The sequence below is a fragment of the Amphiprion ocellaris genome, chromosome 13, assembly GCF_022539595.1.
Source record: "Amphiprion ocellaris isolate individual 3 ecotype Okinawa chromosome 13, ASM2253959v1, whole genome shotgun sequence".
In the NCBI taxonomy this organism is placed as follows: Eukaryota; Metazoa; Chordata; class Actinopteri; family Pomacentridae; genus Amphiprion; species Amphiprion ocellaris.
In genome coordinates, this window is record NC_072778.1 from 19,476,566 (window position 1) to 19,488,006 (window position 11,441).

The following is an 11,441-nucleotide window of genomic DNA, read 5'->3' on the forward strand; positions in this document are numbered from 1 at the left end:
CACACACACACACACACACACACACACACACACACACACACACATTTACTCTCTCTCTATTCTTTCTCCGTGCGTGTGTGAGGCAGAGTGTGTACATGTGCGTGCGTGTGTGTGTGTGTGAATGAGAGGTATGGCAGGAGTGTTGTGTTGGCTTGGCTGACCGTCTGCGGTTGTGCGGCGCTGAGAGGGAGTTTTGGGAGCGCAGAGCGGGCGTTGCTGCCGAAATCCCTGAGAAATGTTCGTTTTGGATCCGTGTCCGTGCTTACATACCTCCCTCCCGACTGTCTCTCATTCTCCTTTTCATTTTTCCCTCTTAAGGTTTAACTTAAAAGTTATGAAATGGGGAGTCAAAATACATCACTTGAAAGCGCGGCGTCTCTGAGGAACGTGCGCGTGCGTGTGCGAGAGGGAGCTCTACCCTCCATCCTGACTGTGAGGCCACTGAGGCTGCAGGAGTGTGGTTATCTTTAGAGAGATAATGGAGGGCGAGAAGTCCGCTTGGTTCTCACACAGATGTGCATCTAAGTAAAGCAGGTGTGTTCTGCAGATTTTAAGAAACGGATTTTTTTTTTTTTTTTTGCTACTTTCTCTTTCAACACTTTCAAGAAACCCAAATGCACTTCCAAATCGTTTCGGTTTTTTTCAGGAAAGTGAATTATTCCCGGTACCATGACATCATTCTAATTGTTTCCAATGCATTTTTTACTTGTTTCAGGAATTTCCACAAACAAATATTAGCTGAAACAAGGCGGAATAACGCAGACAATAGTCTAAAAGAAAAGTGCCCAAATGGAGACAATTATTGAAACAAGTGGGTTTGCATTGTAAATAAGTGAAATTATCTCACCTCATTAACAGATGTTTGCGCATAGAGCGGAACACTTGTTAAAATGAATATTTTTGCAGTGTAGGCTAAGTTTTGTCGGCATCGCATAGCGACTGACTAATCCCATTTTGATCCAATAAGTGTGTGAGTGCGTGTGTGTGTGTGTGTGCGCGCGTGTGTGTGAGAGAGAGGGAGAGATAGAGGGAGAGAGAGGTGGGAGGGAGTGAGGAGAGGAGGGAGGGAGGATTGATCCGCGTCTGTTAAAATCTTGTTCTGGTTTTTCTTGGAGTGAGGTCTGTGCCTGCCGACGCGCCTCTCCTGTGCAGCCCCCCTCAAGAAGAGCTTTTTATGAAAAGAAACCTCGGAATTTTTTTGAAAGGGAGAAGAATCTGCATAATACCAGTGAAGTGGATAAAAGCGCACGGCTGGGTTCTTTTTTGCGTTCTGTCTTGCGTTTTCTCCCCTGGTGTCTGAATGAAACAGAGAGGCAGATATACGAGGGAGAGAGGGACGGTGCAGGTTCTGGACTGGGAGTCGATCTGTCAGTGTGATTTTGAGTAAACACGTTTCCAGCGCGCCTCGCTTTAACTTTTATTCCTTCACAAACTGGCTGAGCTCGACTCCTCTTCTCTTGCACCGCGGAGTTCGTTTTTTTTTCTCGGAACGAGGAGACTTTGGTGTTTTTCCCCCTTCAGAGAAACTGCTTAAACTTTCTACGTTTAAAAAAATAAATAAAAAGATCGGATTGCATTTTCCCCCTTCAAACATTTTGGAGGTGATGTCATCGTGCTGTGTTTTGGCAGGTATTGTGTCGAGAGGGCGCAGGGAGGACTGCTGCAGCCAGGCGGTAACCAGCGGCTGAAGAAAGCGGGGAAGTCCGGAAAATCAGGTGCAAAGTGCGGCTGTCATTTCCTCGCCGTGTCGCGGGTGGCTGAGTCCGCCACCCAGTCACAGCTGTTCCCATCCTCTCCAGCCACCCCTCCCTCCCTCGTCTTTCTTTCCCCTCTATTATCCCCTCCCATTCTCATTCAGCACTCTCCATATACCCCTCTGAGCTGGACCGCTCGGGGACCTTATCACCCTGTCTGTCGAACACTGTCGGCCGGTGTCACCTGAGCCACACATCCGTTGAGCCAGCGTGGGTGAGCAGACATGACCCAGGCCGCCTTGCATTACCCTGCGCCCGCGGAGCCCCCTTCTCCTGGTCGCCGTTTACTCCACCAGCCAGTCCAGGTAGCCCACCTTCACCAGCTTCTGACCCCGCTCTGCTGGGACTAAGCCTTCCTCCTGCTGCTGTCTGTGGCGGGACAAACACTCTTTTATCATCTCACCAACTGCACTATTCGTTTTGGAGACCAGAAGCTTGCTTTTGCGCCCAAACGTTACGCATTGGATTACGCAAAAGATTACGCACGCATCGCATCTGTTCACGGGGCCAAGCATCACTCTGGGGTTCAACAAGGTCGATTGGAATTGGCTATCTGTGACGCGTGGGCGCGCTTTCACCTGTTCATCTCCTAGTCGGGCACGCGCAGCGTCAGCGTTTAAAGTCCTAACCCTTTGCTCCCCCGCCCATCCGTCCTTCCACTCGTCTGGACAGCTGTTCGAGGTTGCCCGGCGGTCACAGTGGCACAGTTATCCCTGCTTCGCACCCCACCTTGCCCGTGTCCTGCACACCTACCCACGCCGGGGAACCCGGGGCACGCCGCCGCCGATGCCAACAGGAGTGTCCACTGACTCTTGGACTCTTCACAACATCCACAGGATTCAGAACACAGAGGGGAACTCTCCGGACTGTCGGACTGGCTCAGACCAAGCGAGGAGACTGTCTCTGGGCCAAGTTCCATAGTGGAGGGGGGAAGCAATGTGGTCCCTTCTTTCCACGCTGACCGTCTTGTAAGTTTCTTAAATCTTTTTTTCTCCACGCACGTCTTAGCTTTGTTTTCATTTGTTTAAATTAAATTTCTGAATAATCTTAGCGACTGATGGATAAGATGGAGAGGAGGTTTGCAGTGTCTAGCGATTACATCACTCCTCATCAGTCCCCACAGAAAACATGTCATGGAAGGCCCTGTTTTGATTGGCTGACAGTTCAGGGTCACTGGGTCAGAGTCAGGGCCGTGTTACTCATAAAACCTGCCATAAACATCTCCATCACCATCTGCACTTACTTCAGGGATGGCCAGGCTGGCTTAGAAAAGGCCATTTTCCCATCGCCAAGAAAATGTTTTTTCCTATTAAAAATATTTCAGAAGTTGAGTCAAATAACATAGGCTTTATCTAGTGGGATAGGAAAATGATAAAGTGCCAAGAGCAAATCTAAGGGAGGAGGATACAGACTCAGGGGGTTTCGGTTTGCCCATTTGAGGTGTGTCTTGTTAAAAGCCAAGGGATTTATTTTTCTTCCTTTGTGTCGGCTGTATTTCTCCCAGATGGCAGTCATCTTCAGATACTTCTCATTCCTTACACAACCTGGACAGGGTGTCTGCTGCTGCTGCTGGTGTCTCTCTGACTTTCTCTCTCTCTTTGTCTATGTCCCTCACCCTCTCCACTCACCCATATAACTGCCTACATCTGTCTTCCTGTCTTGCCCGTACCCCCTTTTTTTCCCCACAGATACTCACTCAGATAAAAAATATGAATTAATAACTGATGAATGATGGCGCCCTTGGCAGTATCTGAAGAGGAGCAGTCTCACTGTTTAGTCTGCTGGTTTTCGTTTAGGTCTCCCAGAGCCAATCATCTCTCCGCTGATTTCCCTTCTCACCTGTCAGTCTCACCGCTGCTACTTTTCTTTATCCACATGCTGTTTTACCAACTCAGTCTCTTCAGCCAGTGAGAAAAGCCAAGGGCCTTTAGCCACAACAACCTGTTACTGTTCTTCACCTAAAGCCACAGCTCCATGTCTGGGCCTTCTGCTTTTCCAACCATTGCTCTGCCGTAGGCCCTATTACTGCTGAAACCACTCACACACCCACCAGCCTAACCAATATTCATAACCAAGGCTCACTGCAGAACATCTGAAACTCTTGCTCTGTGCTGAAGCCCACTGCTCCAGTGTTGGCCTACCACGTTAACCACTGCTACACATGGCTGAAACCGCTGCTCTGTGTCAAGTCCCACCAGGTCGACCACTCTCTCTCCACATCGGTGCCCAGTCCTCGGTGCTGAGGCCTCCTAGTCTAACCACAGCCTCCATATGGTAGATCTGCTGGGACGCAGGTTTATGATGTCAGATTGTTGCTTGTTTTGGAAGCCGGCCAAGGCGCACCGGGCTTTCCCTCTCTTCATACCTCCTTCTGTCTTTGCTCTCCCCAATTTTTACTCTGCGCTCTCTTATTTTCTCATTTTCTCATCCCTCCCCCACCGCCGGCCGATCCTGTCTCCCTCTTTCCTCTCTCCTTCTCCCCTCTCTCTGTGGCTGGCATAATATGGAGTGTCTGTGGTTTTTGTGGGAGCGGGGGAATCCAGTGCTGAGGCACTTTTCCTACAGTGTCCTCGGCGGCAGTGCAGCCGTGATGTTTTAACAGCTGAGAGTCCTCACAATGCACAGGCGCTCAGGTTTTTTCGGCTGCGCAGGCAAAAAGTGAGGGCCAACGACTCTACTGCATTTCCCAGGATGTCTGCATCTATTAGATGGACTCAGGAGCCAACACACCAGCAATGGGAAAGAAATGTTGAGAAAGAAGGATGAAAAGAGAAAGGAAACAAGAGGCTTGTGATGGCAGTGACATGTGTTACAATATGTATGAGCTGAACACCCGTCCTCTTCTTTTCCGTTATCCATCTTTTTGTCTATTTCTCACATCAGTCTGCGCTCTGTGGTTACACCTCTGTCTCTCATTTTGCCACTTTTTCTTCTCCCTCCTTTGGGATGTGTAACCTCATTGTTTTTCGACCCTGTCTCCTCCACCTCACATCTGTGCATCTGCTTGTTCTTTCTGATTTTATCTCCAACCTCTTTTCTTCTCTATCAGTCGTCTTTGGATTCACCTCCCCTCTATTTATTCTTCCATCACCTTCCTCTGTCCAGATTTCTCCCTGTACCTTTGTGTACCTCTCAGTCTACCTCTCTCTTCTCCTCGCTATCTCCTTCTCTCAGCAGTGCGTATGTCTTTGCTTTGGCCCAGCTGTCAGCTGCCTGCTCCACTTGTATACACATATACACCCTGCACACATCTGCACATCTGTGTGCATGCCCATGACAGTGTGGAGGAGTCGCCTCGCTAACCCCAAACATAAAGGAAGATTGGAGGCAGGGAACGGTAGGACAAAGGTGGAGTGGACAGAGAGACGGGGAGGGAGAGATAAGTTAGAGGAGCGATAGGGAGGACAACAAGTCAGAAAAAGAGAGATATCGGAGAGAGAGCAAGAGAGAGAGAGAGAGAGAGAGAGAAAGGGATGTGCAAAGATAGCAAAAGATGAGGTGGAGAAAGACAAAATTCACAGAATTGCTTTTTAGCCCACACACTTGGTTCGGAACTTCATCAAGTCTTCAGTCACTAATTCAGAGCAGTTCAAGGACTGCCAAAGTATATTTTGCGCAACACAATCACTCCCTTACTAAAGTTGTAAATAACATTTGATACATCCAAGGTCAAGGTCTAAACTTCAATTAAGCAATGTGACAAAGTGAGAAGAATTTTAATTATAAGTTTAACCAGCTGTTTCAGTCAAAATATCTGTAAAAGCCCAGCTAGATGGACAACTAAAAATAAATAATACACTAGCACATTATCTTTTCATATGGACAATATACAAGAAGTCTGCATGCCACATCACCACTAACCTGAATAAATTTTCTTTCCACACATTTTGGTGGTTAATGTTCTCCCTTATTCATAGCATCTCTAAATGTAACCGCAGTCAGCTGCTTTCAAAAGCCACATCACAGCAGAGTGTACACCTGTAGTCCAGCCCAGCTGTCTACATAGACGGAGCAGCCAAATAAGGCAGCCCACTCCCTCAGATGTGCAAACCAAAACATGTTCTAGATGTCTCGGCATGTTTGCCATTTCACTACGGTCCAATCAGGTCATTTGCAGGCCAGATTTTGGTGTGGCAGAAGTCACAGACGGGTCAGAAAGTGGGATCAGTGGGACAGAAGGTTGGTAGCGTTACTATAAACACTGCTCTGGGTGTTGTCTGTCTGCCGATCCCTGGACATCTGCCTGTCTGTATGTCAAGTCACTGTGCCAGCTGCACACCCAGTGGTGGTGAGTAATCACCCAGCAGGGAAATGAGATGTCGAGCAGAAAGAACGGCAGAGAAGAAAGAGATGGAAATGATGGTGTCATGCCGGACTCTTCCAACATTCAATTTTGCTTACATATTTCTAAACTCATCTGTTTCTACTTTTTCCAGATGTATCCAGATGTTGCTGGTGATGTGCAATCCATTACAGGTGAGAGTCAGTATGCATGACAAAGGCTGATTGTGTGGTATAAAAGACAAGCTGTGCATTGGTTTTACGTGCAGTTTCTCAAGTGTGTTCGCGACTGTGTTTGGGGGTGTTCCAGCAGGTACTTGGTGTGGATGGAGTCAACTTCAGTGTGCATGTGGAGAACCAGACGCAGGTGCGAGACACCATGAGTCGGCGACACCACAGAGTCTACCAGCTCTATAGCCGCACCAGTGGCAAGCATGTCCAGGTGCTGGGACGCAGAATCAGCGCCCGAGGAGAAGATGGAGACAAATATGGTAAGACGCACACACAAACACACAGTGGAAAACACACTGAGATGTGCATGTATGCTGCACTGGAAAAGATGCTTGCTTGGACATACATGCAAGCGCACATCATCTAACAGCTGCAAGTACAAAGACTTTAAGGTTGACCAAGTGCGTGCATGAACGGAGACAGAATGCAACTGTGCAGGCGCACTCACAAAAGCACACACACATGCCTCCCCAGGCTTTGGCAGAGGGGCAGTGGAGCTTGTCTTGGGAGTACAAAGGCCTCATCGACTGGCTGCTGACTCAATGATTCACAAGAGAGCAAAAGAAAGAGAGAGAGACAGAGAGAGAGAGAGAGAGAGAGAGAGAGAGAGAGAGAGAGAGAGAGAGAGAGAGAGAGAGAGAGAGAGAGAGAGAGAGAAGGTGTTAGTGAAAGAAAGTGTGAGTTAGAGGGAGAAGCCTGGCAGGTAGAGTGTTGGACCGAGTGTTAGAAACTCATCTCCTTCATCGATCCCTCCATTGATTTTTCATCCTCCCTGTTGTCTCCTCTGGATTTAAAACAGCAGGACTCCTCTCCCTCCCTCCATCCATCCTCTAACACTCTCTCTGTCCATCCCCCACATCCTCCCTCCTCCTTTCCACCTTCTCCGTCTGTAATGATGGCTAACCCATTCTTAAACCACATAGAATCAATGGGGAGAAGAAAGCCAAGCCATAAAGCTAGAGTTCGTATTTCTGTATGTGGTCCAGAAGTTGCTAATCTTTCCCATTCACAAACATGTCAGGTCGCTTGCGTGCCACTTCAAGCCAAAGATAAGGCTGCAGGCATGGAAGCTGCTGTTTTTTTGCCAAATACTGCCTAAAAGATGAAAAATCTACCTAAAGCTGACCAAATATGTCAATGAGGTATTACACAAAGGAACTATGAGCAGAAGGAGAAGAATTGAAGTAAGCGCATGAGGATATAAACATGAAGTGAAAGAGCAGAAGGGAGGTGAGAGGAGAGTTGGGGGAAGAGAGACGAAGAGGGCAAGAGGGAGGGAGGTATTGATTTCTCTTGACCCCTTTGTTGACTAAGGTCATGTAGGAACCGTTTTAGGGATTTATTTTTAAACAGGCACAAACGCTCTCTAAAGATGTGTAGTTAGTGAAGCGGTATTGCCTGGAAGGATGAACACGCGTGCACCTGCACACACGCAAACACACACACACGGGGCACAAGTGCACATGCACACACCTTAAAACAACAGTATCACAGACACTCAGTGCGAGTGTTCTGTGTCTCCTTGCAGCCCACCGTGCTCCATCTACTCTCGGCTGTTATCTCTTTTACAAGGCCCATTTCTGGTCAGTGGCCTCATCCATGTGTGAGAGCGGCCTTATCTGACAACCATCTGTCCAGCCGGAGACATTTACATATGTCTGTGATTTATCCGCACGTTTAATAGAAACTATGAAAACTGTGATTCAGCTTGAATGCCTTATCTAGTTTGAAAAGGCTTTGTAAATTTAATGGTGGCTGAAAATCTGCACTATTTGGCAGTAGGGCTGTCAAGTGATTGTTTACAAGTAAAAAAGCTCTGAATTTGAGATACCTTTATTTTTTTGTCTAAAACTCATGAAGAAATCCTTTAAACACCAACTACATACTGTACTTTTCCACATTACCTGTGGCTCTAATGTCTGTCTGTCCCTCTGTCTGTCCCTTCACAAGCCCAGCTCGTAGTGGAGGCCGATACCTTTGGTAGCCAGGTGAGAATCCGGGGCAAAGAAACCAATTTCTACCTGTGCATGAACCGCCGTGGCAAGCTAGTAGGAAAGGTGAGACTTCTTTCTTTTAGAGGCATGTTAGTCAAAAATATCTTATGTTATAGTTTCCTGACCAGCCTCTCTTTGTTTCTCTGTGCGTTTGTGTATGTGCATGTGTGTGTATATACCTGGGGTTTCTCTGCTCTCTCAGAAGGCCAGCAATCGCAGCGCCGACTGCGTCTTCGTGGAAAAGGTTCTGGAAAACCACTACACAGCTCTGATGTCAGCGCGCTACACGGGCTGGTATGTCGGCTTCACTAAAAGAGGGCGTCCTCGCCGTGGCCCCCACACACTCCCCAACCAGCAGGATGTACACTTCATGAAACGCTTCCCACCTGGGGAGCAGCCTGACTTCACCACCCCATTCCGCTTCACCACCATCAGCAAGCGGGGCAAGAGGGTGCGCGCTACTGGGCCCCGCTAGTAGTGGCTAACGCTAGCACCCACTGTCTTGTCATCCAAAGCCTTGACCTGAGCCTGCCAATGGCTAACCTAGTCATCTCTTCTGTCGCACATGATTGAACACCTCTCTTTGTTGGGACAAACATTGACCAGAAAGTTGATGAATCATTCATGGGGTTTAGCTTTACTCTTCCTAATTTGCCACTACAGCCCCCTAGTTAGTGATCATTCCTCTCAGTTATAACTCCCTCACTGGACCAACTGGACGATAAATGGCCCGATGCTGGAAGCTCTTTGGATCTGGTCTGCTTCCCTTCATAGGCCACAAAGACTGACAAGAGAACCTGAAGGGCAGCCAGAGTCCCAGGCTCTAGAAAAGCCTTTATTCCACAACCACAAAAACCACAAGGCCTTCATGTCTCCTGTTGTTGACCAGGTGGATGATGTCAAGTATGGGATTACAACTGGACCATACAGAGAGAACAAGGGTGGGAAAGACTGACTAAATAAGAGAGTGTGTGTGTAGCCTACGGATAAAGGGAAAGCAGGAAGGAGAGGACAGGAAAATGGTGGAGTGGACAAAGGGATAAAGTGATCTGCACAGATCAAATGGACCAATAATGGACTGTTGACATGTGACGCACTTATTCGTCTCACTGCTAAATTGGTGAGAACCTGTGAGACTGTGGATGAATGGCAGGGTGGATGATTACAGGATGAATGAGGGAATGCTGGAGCGAGTGACGTACCGAGTAAATGCATGTTTGTAAGAAGACGACGATAATGAGGAAATGTATGTTAGAGTGTGTGTTTGTACGAGTGAGTGCAACAACCATGAGTGAAGCTGGATCACAAGGGACTCTGGAAAGGGACCACACAGTCCCTGCATGAACCCGTGACAACTCACCGCAGGGACTGAAGCTTTAGGAACTGGAATGTATAAAAACCAAGCTGCACCAAAAACAGCCAGCCAATCACAGCAAACCAAACCGACGACCAACCAAAGACAACTGGAGACCTTCTTCATGACTCCTCCTCATGCCCTGCCCCCCTCCCCAAGGACACTACACCCTCAGCCTTCAGGTGCAGAGGGTGATGAGTGCAGGGGCAAGCCCGGCGGGGAGGGTGCCTTCTCTATTAGCATTGCTATAGAAACGACCCAGGGGATGATGCTCCTGTGCGATACCGTGGATACAGAGTGCTGCTACTAGGACATTCAGTGGAACAAACCAAAGTCTCATGCATACACACAGGAGAAAAAATATTAAAGGGAACAATTTATTGAAAGTTATAAATATATATATATATATATATATATATATATATATTATATATATATAAAAGAAGACAGAAACCCTAAATAAGCAATCTTACTATGATGGTTACTATAATTATTACGATAAAATTATTTCATTTATTTATTTCAGCTCTGTGTGCAGCAGTCTTTCTCGACTCAGTAAACCTTACAGAAACATTTCTCGTGTCTCAGCCTCTTTGAACTGCCTCGTCACCTGTTCTTTTCTGTTTAATGAATTTAATGTAGAGAGATTCAAGTCTACAGATGCTTCAGATGTGGCCGGCTGCTCAATACGTTCACCGACAAAATACTAATCAGCAACCTTTTCAGTAACTGATTCATCATTTAGGTGATTTATTCAGTAAAATGCCAAACATCTGCTGGCTCCGGCTGCTGTAATAAGAGGGTTCGATGGTTTCTATGCTTTATATCATTTTGAATTTATGGTCTTTTGGTTTTTGAAAAAAGCAGAAGAAGCAATCGCTAGACATCACTTTCTAGTTTGGGTAATGTTGAGCTGTTTTACAGACATTAGGTTTGGGCAATATGGTGATATATGACATGTTATGATATAATATACATTTTTGGCAACCATCACACACTGTTCCAGACTCACCCTTTATTACTTGTTTGTATTAAATCATTGTGAGCAACGAGCATGACTCACTTATGGCAATGTCAAGTTTGCAGGATTTTTCCATCAAAGTACCTTAGTTTTTTTAAGCACCACATAGGTCATTTTATGAATTAAGTTTAACATTTTCTGTATCACGATATCTATAAATATTTTGAAAATGATTTGTAATCTACCTTAATAGATTTTATCCATATTGCCCAGTCCTAATAGGCATTCTTGTTCATATTTTTGCATTTTATAGACAAATTTTGACAGATTTATCGCTGATGAAGGTTACTCAGAAAAGATTGCGCTGCTTGCAGGCTTCAAAATTACTACAAAACTGCATTATTGATTTGACAAGGTTCCCTTGGTCAATAGCAGAATGTCAAGAAATTCACTCTCTTCCTCCAGTCAGGTAGTGGATTAACTATGAAGATATGAAATTTGACAACAATTCATTGTTTGAACTGGGAGAGGTTCTTTGACCAGCAGACTTCTAATAGAGACAAACACTGTAAGCCCTCAGTGGAGCAGATTATCAAGTTTTCATAGCTTTCAGTTTGGGCTGAATTAGTTACTGTAGCTGAGACGTTAAACTAACTGGGTTTTATATACCTAAGATTTACCTGCCACACATAGGAACCTTTGGTAATTCCTTTAAAAACTGCCAAGCATCAGTTGTTGTGCAGAAACCAACCATCACCTCCACATTGTCAAGTTTACCATTAATATACAGGATGAAGGGTCAGAGAGAGCAGTGAAAGTGGATCGGGCGGTATAGAGGTAGAGTTTCATAGTTGCTTCTTCTCTCA

The 11,441-nt window shown here is 46.4% G+C and overlaps 1 protein-coding gene across 3 annotated transcripts; it reads left to right on the forward strand.

Annotated features, from left to right (window-relative positions):
- The first annotated feature begins 1,099 nt into the window (after nucleotides 1-1,099).
- Nucleotides 1,100-10,187, forward strand: fgf18a (fibroblast growth factor 18a). 3 transcript variants are annotated; one of them, XM_023283748.3, is made up of 5 exons: nucleotides 1,100-2,722; nucleotides 6,191-6,230; nucleotides 6,346-6,526; nucleotides 8,217-8,323; nucleotides 8,466-10,187. In XM_023283748.3, exons 1-5 carry the CDS (start codon nucleotides 2,691-2,693, stop codon nucleotides 8,733-8,735), a joined length of 630 nt encoding a protein of 209 aa, XP_023139516.1. In that variant the 5' UTR covers nucleotides 1,100-2,690; the 3' UTR covers nucleotides 8,736-10,187. The 3 variants fall into 3 exon arrangements, with proteins under 3 accessions (XP_023139516.1, XP_023139515.1, XP_023139517.1); XM_023283747.3 differs by having other exon boundaries at nucleotides 1,101-2,722; nucleotides 8,463-10,187; XM_023283749.3 differs by having other exon boundaries at nucleotides 1,101-2,722; nucleotides 6,349-6,526; nucleotides 8,463-10,187.
- The last annotated feature ends 1,254 nt before the right edge of the window (nucleotides 10,188-11,441 follow it).